This window comes from Rhizophagus irregularis, chromosome 17 (assembly GCF_026210795.1).
Source record: "Rhizophagus irregularis chromosome 17, complete sequence".
Taxonomy (NCBI): Eukaryota; Fungi; Glomeromycota; class Glomeromycetes; order Glomerales; family Glomeraceae; genus Rhizophagus; species Rhizophagus irregularis.
Window position 1 is genome coordinate 3,042,963 of NC_089445.1, and position 14,284 is coordinate 3,057,246.

Below are 14,284 nucleotides of genomic sequence, written 5' to 3' on the forward strand. Positions count from 1 at the left end.
AATTTTAAGAATTTCAGATTTGTGTATAAGCATTTTTCTAAATTACTGTAAATTCACAGTTAGTTGAGTACCCTACAGTAAAAACGTTGGCAGTGAAAAGTTATGTAAGAAACTATATTATCAGTTATATACATGTAAATATTAAATATGCATGAGTTCTTTTCATAAAACATAATTAATGAGAAGTAATATATTTATTGATATTTAATTATTATCATATACAGGAAAAAATAAAAAATACAATCTTCTGTTGATGATTAAAAATTTAAACCACAGCGAGTGTCAATATCAAGATTAATTTCTTCAGTGATATAATCTATGTAATAAACAAAATTAATTAATTCGTAAATTTATAATTTAATTAAAACATAACGATGAGTAATATATAATTTATACTAACCATTATTGCTAGATTGTATATTATTATCAATATCTAATTCAAGTTCTGTTGTCAAATAATCTAAAAGTTAATAGTAATTAATTTACATATATATAAAATATTAAAAAAATCATTTTACCATTATTTTCATTTTCAAATAATTTGACCTTTTTGTTGATTTTTTCTAAAAAATTTTTAAATTCAAAATAAATTAATAGTTGAAAAAATCAAACAACTCGATCAGTTGTATAAAATGTTTATAGTACCTTCAAGCAGGCTATCATTAAATTTTCTTTTGTCTTTAGGTCGTAAATTTTTTGAATAGTATACAAAAGTTTAATAATCGTACAGAAACAATCAAATGATTTAAAAGTCGAATTACTTACCAAATTTTAAACTAATACTTTGACTTCTTAAACTTCTTGTAGATTCTGCAGAGCTGATCATTGCACTTAAAGGTCTGCTTTTATATACAGCACCTGGATTATTTGTTATTGGCCCGATATCTGGTGAATTAATGATTTTAGTTGGATTATTTTTTTCATGTTCATAACTCAATTTATCATATCTAATAATCGTTCAAGTTCATGAGCTGTTGGTCTTTTATTTGGATCATAATGCCAACATTTTTGCATTAATTCAACATAACCTTCAGGTGCATTTGTAACAATTGGAGGACGAAGACCAACACATATTTTAATAATAAGTTCTGCATCATGATTTTGGCCCCAAAAAGGCTTTCTGCCTGTCATTAATTCCCACATAATCATACCAAAGCCATATATGTCTGAAGCTTTAGTATATTTTTGTCCTTGAAAAATCTCAGGGGAAATATATGGAATAATTCCATATATTTCATTATCTTCATTATCATTTAATGGTTTACTTATTCCTAAATCACCCGTTATTACTTCTAAAATAGAAGAAATAAAAATATTTCCGCTATGATAATCTTTATGAATAACATTTGCAGCATGTATATTTTTAATCCCAGTTGCAATATCTCGTAACATCTTTAACTTATCTTCCCAACTAATATTAAAAAAACGTTTAGCTATATAATGTGTAAGATCTCCTAACTCATAATATTCTGTAATTATCATAAAATTTTGTTGTGTGATCCCTTGATGTATATTGACATAATTGCCACCTTTTAAACTAATATCATAAAATATTTTGAGCTGTAAATAAAAAAATTATAAAATATTATTTTCATATATTAATAATCGGAAATCAAATAGGACATTATACCTCATGTAAGTCTTTAGAACTGATGTTTTTGGAATTGTTGAGCTCCTTGAGAGCGAATATCTCCGTACCTTCATAGCGACTAAACCTGTGTTTATTCGGATTCCAATTAGTTGTTAGGCCATCAACACAAGTGGCTTTATATATTTTACTGAATCCCCCTTCAGCAATAAATTCTACATCTTTGAATTTATTATAAGGAACAAATATCATTTTACCACGTGGTATAGAGCTATTTGTAATTGTATACCTTATAAAATCATCAATAACTTTATTTCCACTTGGTATAATAATTTTATTTGCTTCATAACATAAACAACAAATTTGATGAGTTTCACTAAAATATCTTTTATTTCGATTGCATTCACTACATTTTTTATATTTGGATTTTGATTTAAATGTATTTTGTGCTATATTAACTGAAGACGTGTTATCCAAGTCAATTTTTAGTTTATAATTAATTTGTTGATCCATGATAAATTACTAAATTTCAAAATATGATCTCTTTGTATTTATATACTTATTTCTCTATTATTAACAGTAAAAATAACATAGTAAGGTTATTGAAGAATTCTTTATTTGAATTCTGGAAATTTTGCTAGAAATTTCCATTAATTAAACGCTTTTCTCCTTTAATAAGTGATCAGCTTGATGATTAAAATAAATTAACCTTTTATGGATTTTATGGATCACAGAATTTGGTGAAAACATTCTTAAGAATAATTTCACAAATAGAACGTTCGGTAGTATAAATTTGTAACATGGATTGTATCATCATCTGTACGACGTTTAATAAAAATAGAAATTTGACAAAAAATGTAAGGCAATTTAAAATATTTCTCAATTTAATTTCTTGTGAAACAGTTAAAATTTTTTTTATAAATGATCGTATTTTTATAATATGACAAATTTTAATACATTAATTGTTAATAATTTGGTTTTTATTTATTTATTTATTTATTTATTCATTTAAGGAATTAGTATTTAATCTATTCATTCCATTTTTCTTTGTCAAAATAAAATAAAATCAGAGATATATACAGTACGAAATATATCTACGGTCGGGCCAAAATTATTATATGTAATGTTCTAAATTCTTTGGGCATTATATTTACTGTAAGTTGCACCATTAATACAAACTATACTATTTCCAAGTTAAACAAGATTTTAAGAATAAAAAATTAGTATCATTTATTATCAAAATAAATTCCGTTTCAAAATTATGAAAATAGTTATATTGATTTTAAAATATTAACAAAATAATATCATATAATATATGACTAAATCTATAAATTCGTTATACGTTTAACAAATGATTGTAAATCCTTATAATACCTAAAGTATATGAAAATTCTTTATATATGACATGTTGCGACGTATGTATCGGTATTTATAAGTAAATATAATATGGTATGTTCAAAAAATCATTTTTTCTTATGCACGATCTTTGTAAATACATAGGAATAAATAGTAATGGATGACATTAATAAATAAATTAATCTCTATGTTTCACAATGATTTGATACTGATTTGATAATATTATATTCTACTAATGATATGATATCTGTTAATTTATTTACTGATATTCAGATATTCAAAATTTAATGATTTTTAATATTATATCCTATAATAAAAATTACTTTCTGTTAATCATCATTATTATAAAACAAATCATAATTTTATCCTTTACACGGCTTAAACTGAAAATTTAAAGTTATGGTCTCTTTTAAAAGAAAATATTTAAATTATCTCATGTTTAACAATTCTATGATATTGAATAATAATAATAGAATAGAATAGCCTCTTGGTAAAATTCTCGATCTGCTGAAAAAGAATTATTGTGTTTACAGTAGGAACAAATTAAATAAGCTTAATAAATAGTTACGTTGATCTTCATGTCATTCAACCTAATTAATCACGTGGTGAAAATTTATTTTAAAATGAAGAAAAACAGGAAAAGATATGTGGTTACTTAAAAAAAAGAGAATTAACGGTAGCGATCAGCGAAATAAATTAATTTTAGATAATGATGTTGTGCCCCAAATCTCAATATGCCCCAAATTGGCGATAATCATCGATGATTACTATATGTGAAAAGTAATGCTTTGAAAATTCTTAAGGCATTATAAAGATGGGCCGATAATTTAGGCCGATCGTTAATTTTGGGGCAATCGTCAACTTGGGGCACAACAATGACTTTAGAAAATCAATGCTACTGTTAAGCCAGTTCTTGTATGCTTAAAAATAAGCGTATGGGTATATGGTAAGCAGAAGGATAATTGAATAAAATAAATGTTAAATAATATTAATGAACGCAAAGTGAAAATAACTATATGTAAATATTAGTAAATGTATCACTGTCGATCAATTTACGAAGGTTACACAATAAAATAAAATGAAATTTCAGTCAAATGCGAATACGGTATTGCACACACAGGCATATACACTCAGACGCAATATTTGACTCACAAATATAACAAACTATAAAAATAAAAATGAGATAATTTATTTAATAAATGCTTTTATTAAAATATAACAGAATTATCTATTATTACATTGATTTAGAACGCATGTATTTATAACAATAAATTCTATGCTAATCATGTTAAGAATATTAAATAAATGCTATATATTTAACAAATGTAATATGTTAAATATGTGTTATATATTTAATATGTTGCATATGTTTAACATGTTAAACATATTAAACATTCGTAACATTTGCAACATTCGTAACATTCGTAACATTCGTAACATGATCGCCGGTCATGTGATTATTCGATTAACACCACTCCCTCCCGGATTTTCAACCCCGTTGAAAATTTCGATGGATTTAAAGACCAAATCCTTATATTCTGCCGTACTTAGCTTCCGGATCATAGTGGGGGTTGTATGGGTTGTCCTCATAATCTGTTCAACTCCGGAGACCTCAAATATATAATAGGTTCGGATAGCAATCGTCCGGAAATGTATAGATAATTGTTGTAGAAATTGACCGCGTCTTGTATTATCCCGAATTTCTACTTCCAGAAAATGTCCTAAATAGTAGACATTTGCTAGCATTAATATTCGGTCATCAATGCGCTTGGACCTTTCTATGGCAGCATTGATTAAATCAAATTTTTCTTCCAAGCCTGCGGTAATCGTATAAGGTGGCGGATATGCCACAATTTCGGTTGGCTGTAATTGTCGCAAATCTTCCAAGATTCTTTGATAAGCATTTATTTCGGCCATTTTTTTTTTTTTTTTTTTTTTTTTTTTTTTTTTTAAATTAAACAATATATAAATATAATAATAAACAATAAACAATAAACAATAAACAAAAATAATAATAATAATAAATAAACAAAAAAAAAATAATAAATAACTATATATATATATATATAAAAATAAATTTTTTTTTTTTTTTTTTTTTTTTTTTTAGCATACATTAAATGCATGCATTCATTATATCATCAATCATGCATTCATGCATGATAGTCTATATGCGTTGGTGATACAATTTCAACCATTCCGAATTCACCGGAACTTTTAAAACCTTTCCTTCAATTGTGCGCAACTTATATGCGCCATTTCCTAATATTTCATGCACATAATAGGGGCCTTTCCATCTTTCTTGGAATTTTTGCTTGCCTCTTAGTTGACTTTGGTATAGCAACACAAGGTTTCCGATTTTAAAATGCACTTCGGAAAGACCTGCATCATGTTGCTCTTTCTGCCTTTGTTGCGCCTTGCATATATTATCTTGTGTTTCAAGGCGATCAACTATCACCTTTCCAGTAAGGGTGTGAATTCGATTAAAGAGATCATCCTGGAAATTTTCCCCAGCGCATTTACTTTGCGCAGTGGAAACAGCGAATTCTATTGGAAGCACAGCATCACGGCCATACATCAAGTAGAAAGGTTCATGCCGTGTGGTGCTATGGCTTTTCGTCCTGTATGCAAATAAAACAGATGATAGGTACAAATCCCAATCGTCTTTATTTGTATTGGCGTATTTGGCAAGGGCTTCACATAACGTTCGGTTGAAGCGCTCTACCAACCCGTTAGTCTGCGGGTGATACGCCGTAGACAATTTATGCTTAACTCCAAGGTTTTCGCATAAGGAGTTTAGCATTTCGTTTACAAAATGCGTCCCACGGTCAGTTAATAGCTCTTTTGGGCACCCGTGGCGGCATATAATATCTTCGTAGAAAAACGAGACAACTGACGATGCCTTAGCGTTGGGAATTGCACGGGCTTCCGGCCATTTGGTCAGGTATTCGGTTGCAACGACAATATACATGTTGCCGTTTTTCGTCTTAGGCAACGGTCCGACAATATCCATTCCTAGTCTATCGAATGGTTGTCCGACCTTTATCGGATGGAGAGGTTCATTACGGCGATTTTTGCCCCTTCGTTGGCATTCATCACAGGTTCGCACATATCGGCGAACGTCATTGAACATTTGCGGCCAGTAGTATCGAATTTTTATCCTTCGATACATTTCATCTATCGAAAAGTGGCCTGCTAATGGATCCGAGTGCATATGATATAGAATATCCTCTATTTCATTTTCTTTTGCAACTCGTATCGGTCTATTGGGGTTAACTTTATTCTTTTTATAAAGTTGATCATTCAAGATAATAAAATATCTCGATTTTCGTTTAATAGAAGCACGTTGCTGCGTATCGAGGTGTGTTGGCATTGAGTGTGTCGTCAAAAAGTGTATGAGTGAGAAGTAGGTGTTTAAATCCATGTTGAGTCAAAAATATGGGTAATTCAATAAATCGGCGTCGTATATATGCAAATCGGGTGGTTAATAGAGTTTTTCAACGAAGATGCGTTAAGTTCTTATTCGGCTTAATGTATCGACGTTGGAGTGAAGTTTTCCGGGGCGGTTTATAATCTCAAGTTCATAGCCGTTCAAAGTCATTAACCAACGTCCGAGTTTGCCAACAGGATTCGATAAATTCATTAAATATCGTAACGCAGCGTGGTCCGTAATCACCGTAAATTTCTGACCATGCAGATATTGGTGAAAGTGTCTCGCTGACCAAATTACCGCAAGACACTCGAGTTCTGTTATACTATAGTTTCGTTCGTGCTTGTTTAAAGTGCGACTTGCGTATGCTATAACGCGTTCGCGTTTGTCTTCATCTTTCTGGGATAGAATTGCACCTAAAGCGAAGGTAGATGCGTCTGTATAAAGAATAAATGGCTTCTCGAAATTTGGGTAAGCCAATATAGGAGGCGTCATCAAACATGTTTTAAGCTTCTCAAAAGCATCATGTTGTTCGTCACTCCATATATACGGGGTGTTTTTCTTTAAAAGTCTATTCAAGGGTTCGGCTATCGATGAAAACCCTTTGACAAATTTACGATAATAAGACGCTAGAGCGATAAATCCTCGCAACTGCGTCAAATCTCTTGGTATGGGAAATTCCCTAATGGTTTTTAATTTTTCAGGGTCGGTTTGTATGCCCTTCCGGCTTACAACGTGTCCTAGAAACGGGATTTCATCCTTGAAAAAGAAACATTTTTCCGGACTCAGCTTCAGTCCGGCTAATTTTAATCGAAGAAAAACCTGTTCCAAATGTTGTAGGTGTTCTTCGAACGTCTTGGAGCCCACGTTAATATCGTCTATGTACACCACAACATATTGCCACAATATGTCCCGTAATACTGTATCCATCAAGCGCTGGAAGGTGGCGGGAGCATTACATAGGCCGAATGGCATAACCGTAAACTCGTAGGTTCCGAAACGGGTGATAAACGTCGATTTTTCCCTGTCTTTCAGACTAAGTTCGACCTGCCAAAACCCGCTGGCAAGATCAAGGGAGGAAAACCATTGACATCCGGATAACGTTTCCAGCATGTCATCGATTCTCGGCAAGGGATATCGGTCTCGTTTCGTTACTTGATTTAACTTCCGATAATCCACACAAAGACGTTTCTTGCCGTTTTTCTTTTCCACCACTACAACTGGTGAAGTCCATTGACTTTTTGATGGAGTTATTAAACCGGCGTTCAACAATCGTTGTATTTCTTCTTTTATGAACAGCTGGTTTTGATAAGATGTTCGGTAGAATCTTTGTCCAACCGGGGTAGCTTCTCCGGTATCGATTTTATGTGTAACTACCGATGTTCTTCCGAAGTCGTTAGGATCCCAGGCAAACAGATTCTGATATCGTTCCATAAAATCATCGAATTTCCGATGTTGTTCTTCGTCCAATTTTCCGGTATGAAATTTTCCTTTTTCAATTTCTTCATACTGGTAGTAATATTCATTACTGACGAAATTTCCTTCTTTTAATTCTTCTTTGATTTCTTGCGCCTTTTCCTGAGTAATATATCCGGCGTTACAGAATAGCTGCTCTTGTGTCTCCTCGTTGTCACTTTCATATTCTTCTTCCGATTCTTCTACGGCTTCTTCATCAACTTCCTTTTCGGATTCATCCTCAACCTCTTCTTCGGCTTCTATATTCGGTATCTCGATGCTGGTTATGTGGTGGGGCATTTCTCTACATTCGGTGGTCACTTCTAAAACCTGATCTTTCCACTTGATGGTCATCCGATTGTTGTTATAGTCCAGAACGGCCTTGGTCTTACGCAGCCAATCATTTCCGACTATAGCAGAATATGAATTAGCATCGGTGACAATGGCATCCATCGGAATGATGCATTCATGTATCTTCAACGGTATGTCAGTTACAGCGCCCAATGGTCGTCGACGCTCTCCATTTACATTCACCATAATAGTTTTTGAGGCTTTCGTTATTTCCATATCTAAATCTTTCAATAATGATAAGGAAATAATACTTCCAGCCGATCCAGAATCAACGATCAGCGGGAATCTTATGTGTTTAATCGAGGCTTCACAATATAATGCCGAAGTTCGATCATCATTCGGTCCGGCGGTATTAGCCACCTGCATGAGATCTTCAACTTCGGAAACATTTCCATTATTCGGAATTTCATCATCTTTCTTAACCGGTTTTTTATCTTGTTCTTCAGTTTTTGTCCTAACAACCGGTTTTCTTAGCTGTTTGGCCACTGTTAAGCCGAACTTTGGGTTCATTGCCAGCAACTGGCCATTCGTAATATCGGCCTTTTGATCAAAGAACTGCTGCGGCGTATATGGTTCTACCATTTTGTAAATTGGGGCTACAGCGGCAGACTTCTTCTTAACCACCTTCTTAGGTTCGACTTTCTTTACTCCAGTCGACCTTATTGGTTGTTTAGATTTACCAGAGCTTTGTATGGTTCGTATTATTGTCTCTTCTTCCGGAGGTTTATCCTTTACGGTTCCAGTAGTCGGATCAAGTCTAGATTTGCTTCGGGTAGTTCTCGTAGCGGGATATGTTTCCAATAACGTCAAATTCGAGGGAATTGTTGTCTGGCGTGTACGCTCACCCTCCTGAGGTACGCCTCCTAGTTTAAATGCTGGTCTTCGGTACTTTCTTGCGGTACCAATTGGGCCAGCAATTGTTGTATCTGCGCAAGTTGGTCATTTGTATTTGTTGGTTGCGGGATATTATTATTCCTCGGAATATTATTGGGACGTCCAGCAACATTATTTCTATTCGGACAAGTCCTAGATATATGTCCCGGCTCTCCACATGAATAACATACGACCTGATTCGGTCTACCTTGCGTTGTTTGGACCGTCTGCTGCTGGTTGGCATTTCGGAAACTATTATTATTCCGATAGCCTCTATATCCATTACCTATCGACTGCACTTGTTTAGATAAATCCTGGATGGCCTTAAGTAAATCGCCGGTATGGTCTGTAGTTGTCATCGGCGTAAATTTATTGAGGTATGCGCTGACAGCGCCCTGATCCCTATGCATTAACTCATACGCTTTAGCTCTATCCACCGCGCCATTCCACGTTTGATCATTGTGAGGCTTAACGGTGACATATAGGTCAGGCAATAGACCGTTTACAAATTTCCGAGCCTTGATTGCTTCGGGATAGGCGAAAGCATTCGTCTCTACCCTTCGGTATAATTCTTGTAAGGCGGCGGCGTAGGTATTTACATCCTCGCCAGGTTGTTGTCGTCTTTGCTCTAGTTCTGTAGTCCAGATTTCGACTAGAGTCTGAGTCCTAAAAGCCGCTGGGAAATTCTGAATAAAATCGGTATTGTTATTATTGCCGGTCCATATAGTGATCTTGTTAGGGTTATTATTTGGTAGCGCCTGATTGGCATTCCACCATGTAGAAGCAGCACCCTTAAGATAGGCCGGTACCACTTCCAATTTACGGCCGTTTGCTATACCATTAGCATTGCAAGCTCTAGTAAAATCCTCCAGCCATGCGACCGGGTCCTGATTGCCTCCATAGAATGATGGCAATTCGGCCACCTTTCCTTCTCGTCCTGGAGGGTTGGCAATGGCCTGTGTATTCCCGACCAAAGCATTGTTGGTATTTGGCAATACCTGGGTTAGTGCTGCAATTGCCGCTCGTAATTGCTGAAAGTCCTGCTGGTTAGGTTGAGCCATATTAATTACCGGTGGGATTACTGGAGCTGGGTTATTCGGTGTGTTGTATATAGGTGGTAAAGGAATATGTAAATGGGGAATTTCTTCCTCGGAATTCTCTGATGTGGTATCACTTAAAACTTCAGGTTCTGGTGAGGTGGTAGTCTCACTGACTTGATAGAGAACTTCGTTAGGATCTTGCTGAAAACCGTTAGTTAGATTATAGGCGTTAATAAGGTCCTGACGCAAAAGAGTATAATCTATTGGTTCTATGTCAGTGTATCGGATACTGAACAATAGGTTATGTATGGCGTTGTCAATATCCGCGTTAGTGATTGAATAAGCAACCTCTTCAAAGTATTGTTGAGTGTATCGGGTATATTCTATGACTGGATAATTAGAAGAAATCCAATCCAAAAAGTGTTGAAAAGTAGGGGTTAAGGGGATCTCAGATGGGTAACAATTATTACACGATAGATCACGATGATAAGTGGCTATGTTATTTAGCCCTAATTGTCTATGTATAGCGTCGTGTATATCGTTGCGATTAAAATGGTTTTGGAACATAAAAGGGGACTAAAATAATGGGAAATCGGGATTCTGGCAGAAGGCACCAATTTGTTAAGCCAGTTCTTGTATGCTTAAAAATAAGCGTATGGGTATATGGTAAGCAGAAGGATAATTGAATAAAATAAATGTTAAATAATATTAATGAACGCAAAGTGAAAATAACTATATGTAAATATTAGTAAATGTATCACTGTCGATCAATTTACGAAGGTTACACAATAAAATAAAATGAAATTTCAGTCAAATGCGAATACGGTATTGCACACACAGGCATATACACTCAGACGCAATATTTGACTCACAAATATAACAAACTATAAAAATAAAAATGAGATAATTTATTTAATAAATGCTTTTATTAAAATATAACAGAATTATCTATTATTACATTGATTTAGAACGCATGTATTTATAACAATAAATTCTATGCTAATCATGTTAAGAATATTAAATAAATGCTATATATTTAACAAATGTAATATGTTAAATATGTGTTATATATTTAATATGTTGCATATGTTTAACATGTTAAACATATTAAACATTCGTAACATTTGCAACATTCGTAACATTCGTAACATTCGTAACATGATCGCCGGTCATGTGATTATTCGATTAACACTACCGATGGCCAATCTTTTTGTCATACAATCGAAGAATGGTCATGTGAGGGAACAAATAAACAGTGATCGACAAATTGCCTTTAAAAAGGGAAATAATTGTTAAAAAATAAAAATTCCTTCTCTTATTTTTTTAAAAAAAAATGTCTTGCCAAATTTTGTCTGACACACTTTTAAGAGATATTAGAAATCTTTATGATAAAGCTGATGATTATAATGTAAAAATAAAAGTCGAAGGAGAGGAAATTTTTAAAGCTCATTCAGTTATTTTGCGTGCTAGGTCAAACTATTTTCGTTCTGCATTTTCTTCAAATTGGGCTAAAAAAGAAGGAGATTTTTATATATTTGAAAAACCAAATGTAACTCCAATTGTATTTCAAATCATATTAAAGTAAGTTAAAATTAATTTTAATGGATAAATTTAATTTAATTTTCATTAATAAATTTTTTTAAATTTTAGATATATTTATACTGGAACCATTGCGATAGATACAGTTAATGTAAAAAATAACTTAATTGAATTACTTCTTGCAGCAGATGAGATGAATCTTTATGAACTTACTGAGCATCTTCAACAACATATTATTGATTTAAGTCGTTTAAATGATGATTGGATTATACAAAATGCTGTTAAACTCTTTAATACTATTTCCCACCGAAAAGGAGTTTTCCCTAAGCTTGAAGAATTGTGTAATAATATTATGATTCAAGACCCAAAATTATTTATTGATTCTAATGAATTTTTGGGGTTAGATAGTGAAGTTTTACTTTCAATCATCCAACTTGATAATTTAGAAATGAAAGAAATCATAATTTGGGAGAATTTAATAAAATGGGGTATTGCAAAGAATCCTAATCTTAATTCAGATAAGACAACTTGGAGTATTAATGAATATGAGATTTTGAAGGAAGCTATTTCACCATTTATTCAACATATTCGATTTTTTCAAATGACATCTCAAGAATATTATTATAAAGTCCGTCCTCTAGGTAAATTACTTCCTAAAGAAATTGAAGAAGACCTCCTTTCATATTTTATTGTTCCGGACTGTAGATTGGTTACAACGGTTCTTCCGCCTAGAAAATCTCAAAATGATAAAATATTTGGTTCATCTATTATTACAAGAAAATATTTTAATCTTATTTCATATTGGATTGATGATGGGCAAGAAGTATTGCCCAATCCACTTAATAATAATCGATATAATTTTAATTTACTTTTACATGGAAGTAGAGATGGATTTGAGCTTGAAAATTTTCAATATAAATGCAATAACAAAGGAGCTACAATTGTTATAATGAAATTAAAAAATTCAAACAAAATTCTTGGAGGATATAATCCAATAAAATGGAGTGCATCAGCTGGTTGGATTGATACAGATAAAAGTTTTATTTTTTCATTTTATTTAAATATTTTAGACTTATCATCAATTATAATTAGCAGAATTAAAAATAAATACTACGCGATTTCTGATAGCAATACTAAAAGAAATCAAGGATTTGGTCATGGAGATTTATATATACTTAAAAAAAGTTGTAAATTAAGTGATTATTCTGCTAGAATTCATGATTCAAAAAATTTTGAAATTGATGATTATGAAGTGTTTCAAGTCATAGAAAAATAATGATAATAATGAAGTTTATTCTTTTTTTTTTTACTAGTTGCAATTAAAAGTAAAATTGTAAAATTAAATTTTATTATCTAAATAAAGAGTAATTATTGATATATAAATTTGCTAAGATTGAAAAATTATTATTGAAATTTTTCTTGAGAAAAAAATTTGAACATGCTTTATATTATAAATTGTACTTTTTTATAAAAAGGTATTAATAATCAATAACGTAAATTTAAAGACTATGGATTTAGAATACCTGTGATATGTATAGATTTGACTTTTAAAGTCTGATAAATATCAGCGTTAACCAATAAAATTTTATAAATAATGGATTTTATATATTTTCAAAATCTGTAAAAAAAAAATACTGTTTATGTACAATCCAATACGTAATGCGAATATAAGTTAAAAAATTTATAGTTCTTATTGTGAATTTAAATATCTTTGTTCTTATTCTAAAATGTCTTCCCTTCTATATAGTATTTGTTAAAACGTTAGATCCTTCAGTTGAAAAATTATAACACGTTTTAAAAGTATTTATTAATTAGTTAATGGATAGTTTGTATTTATTATAAAAATCTTTCAGTATATTGAACTTCTGGATCAGTAAGCTAAATAATGATAAAATTAAAGTTTGAGCATGTTTGTTAGATTTGCTAGATTTGAACTTTTGATTATACGATTTTTATTTAATAGGGTTAATATTCGATCCAATTAGTTGTTGCACATCCCAAAATTTATTAAATTTTATTATTTTACTAATAATTTTTAATTATTGATTTTTTGAATTCGCTATTTAATTGAAATTATGAATAATTTAAAGGTCAACAGCTTTATAATTATGAATTCATTATATATGTAATATTCTTAATAATACATTACAAAGTAAAAGAAGTAATAAATTATTACTACATTGGTCTCCTTACCTTCTTACGTATCGTACAATACGTGTAAGGAAGGAATTTGCGTTGCTGAAGACACACGTCTTAAATTTTTTGTATGCATCATCATCTTAATTTAGTAATCATTTCTTATAGGCGAGCGAAGAAGTCACAATACTATTTAAGTTAGCAAGTCTATACGTATATTGTATGAATACAATAAAAGTTTATTTTCTGGTGCGATAACAAATTTGAAAGATTTGAAAATGTATTTTGCATCAAAAATTTTTTTTAATTTTGACAATGTAATTTAAAGAGCTTTTGATTCATGTATGGAGTGATTACAAACTTTTTTTTCTCCTGATTGGCTTATACTCACTTTTTGTAAATTAAAGTTTGTTTCATATTATACAAACTCTTAAATTACCCAATTTTTTTTTTTTAGATGAAATGCGCATGATACGACGTCTATAGTGTTGGTATTTCACATATTTATATGAAATATAC

At 31.6% G+C, this 14,284-nt stretch overlaps 3 protein-coding genes across 3 annotated transcripts; 1 reads left to right on the forward strand and 2 right to left on the reverse strand.

Moving 5' to 3' along the window:
* Positions 1 to 257: 257 nt before the first annotated feature.
* OCT59_009364 (uncharacterized protein) lies at positions 258 to 826 on the reverse strand (the record flags this gene model as incomplete). Its single annotated transcript, XM_066133498.1, has 5 exons — positions 258 to 316; positions 401 to 460; positions 519 to 563; positions 646 to 678; positions 766 to 826. 5 exons carry the CDS (start codon positions 824 to 826, stop codon positions 258 to 260), a joined length of 258 nt encoding a protein of 85 aa, XP_065999932.1.
* A 107-nt stretch (positions 827 to 933) lies between these two features.
* On the reverse strand, positions 934 to 2,101 carry OCT59_009365 (uncharacterized protein; the record flags this gene model as incomplete). The annotated part of the gene is made up of 2 exons (XM_066133499.1): positions 934 to 1,560; positions 1,631 to 2,101. 2 exons carry the CDS (start codon positions 2,099 to 2,101, stop codon positions 934 to 936), a joined length of 1,098 nt encoding a protein of 365 aa, XP_065999933.1.
* A 9,322-nt stretch (positions 2,102 to 11,423) lies between these two features.
* On the forward strand, positions 11,424 to 12,905 carry OCT59_009366 (uncharacterized protein; the record flags this gene model as incomplete). Its single annotated transcript, XM_066133500.1, has 3 exons — positions 11,424 to 11,560; positions 11,741 to 12,510; positions 12,700 to 12,905. The coding sequence occupies 3 exons, from the start codon at positions 11,424 to 11,426 to the stop codon at positions 12,903 to 12,905; spliced, it is 1,113 nt and encodes a 370-aa protein (XP_065999934.1).
* Positions 12,906 to 14,284: the final 1,379 nt, after the last annotated feature.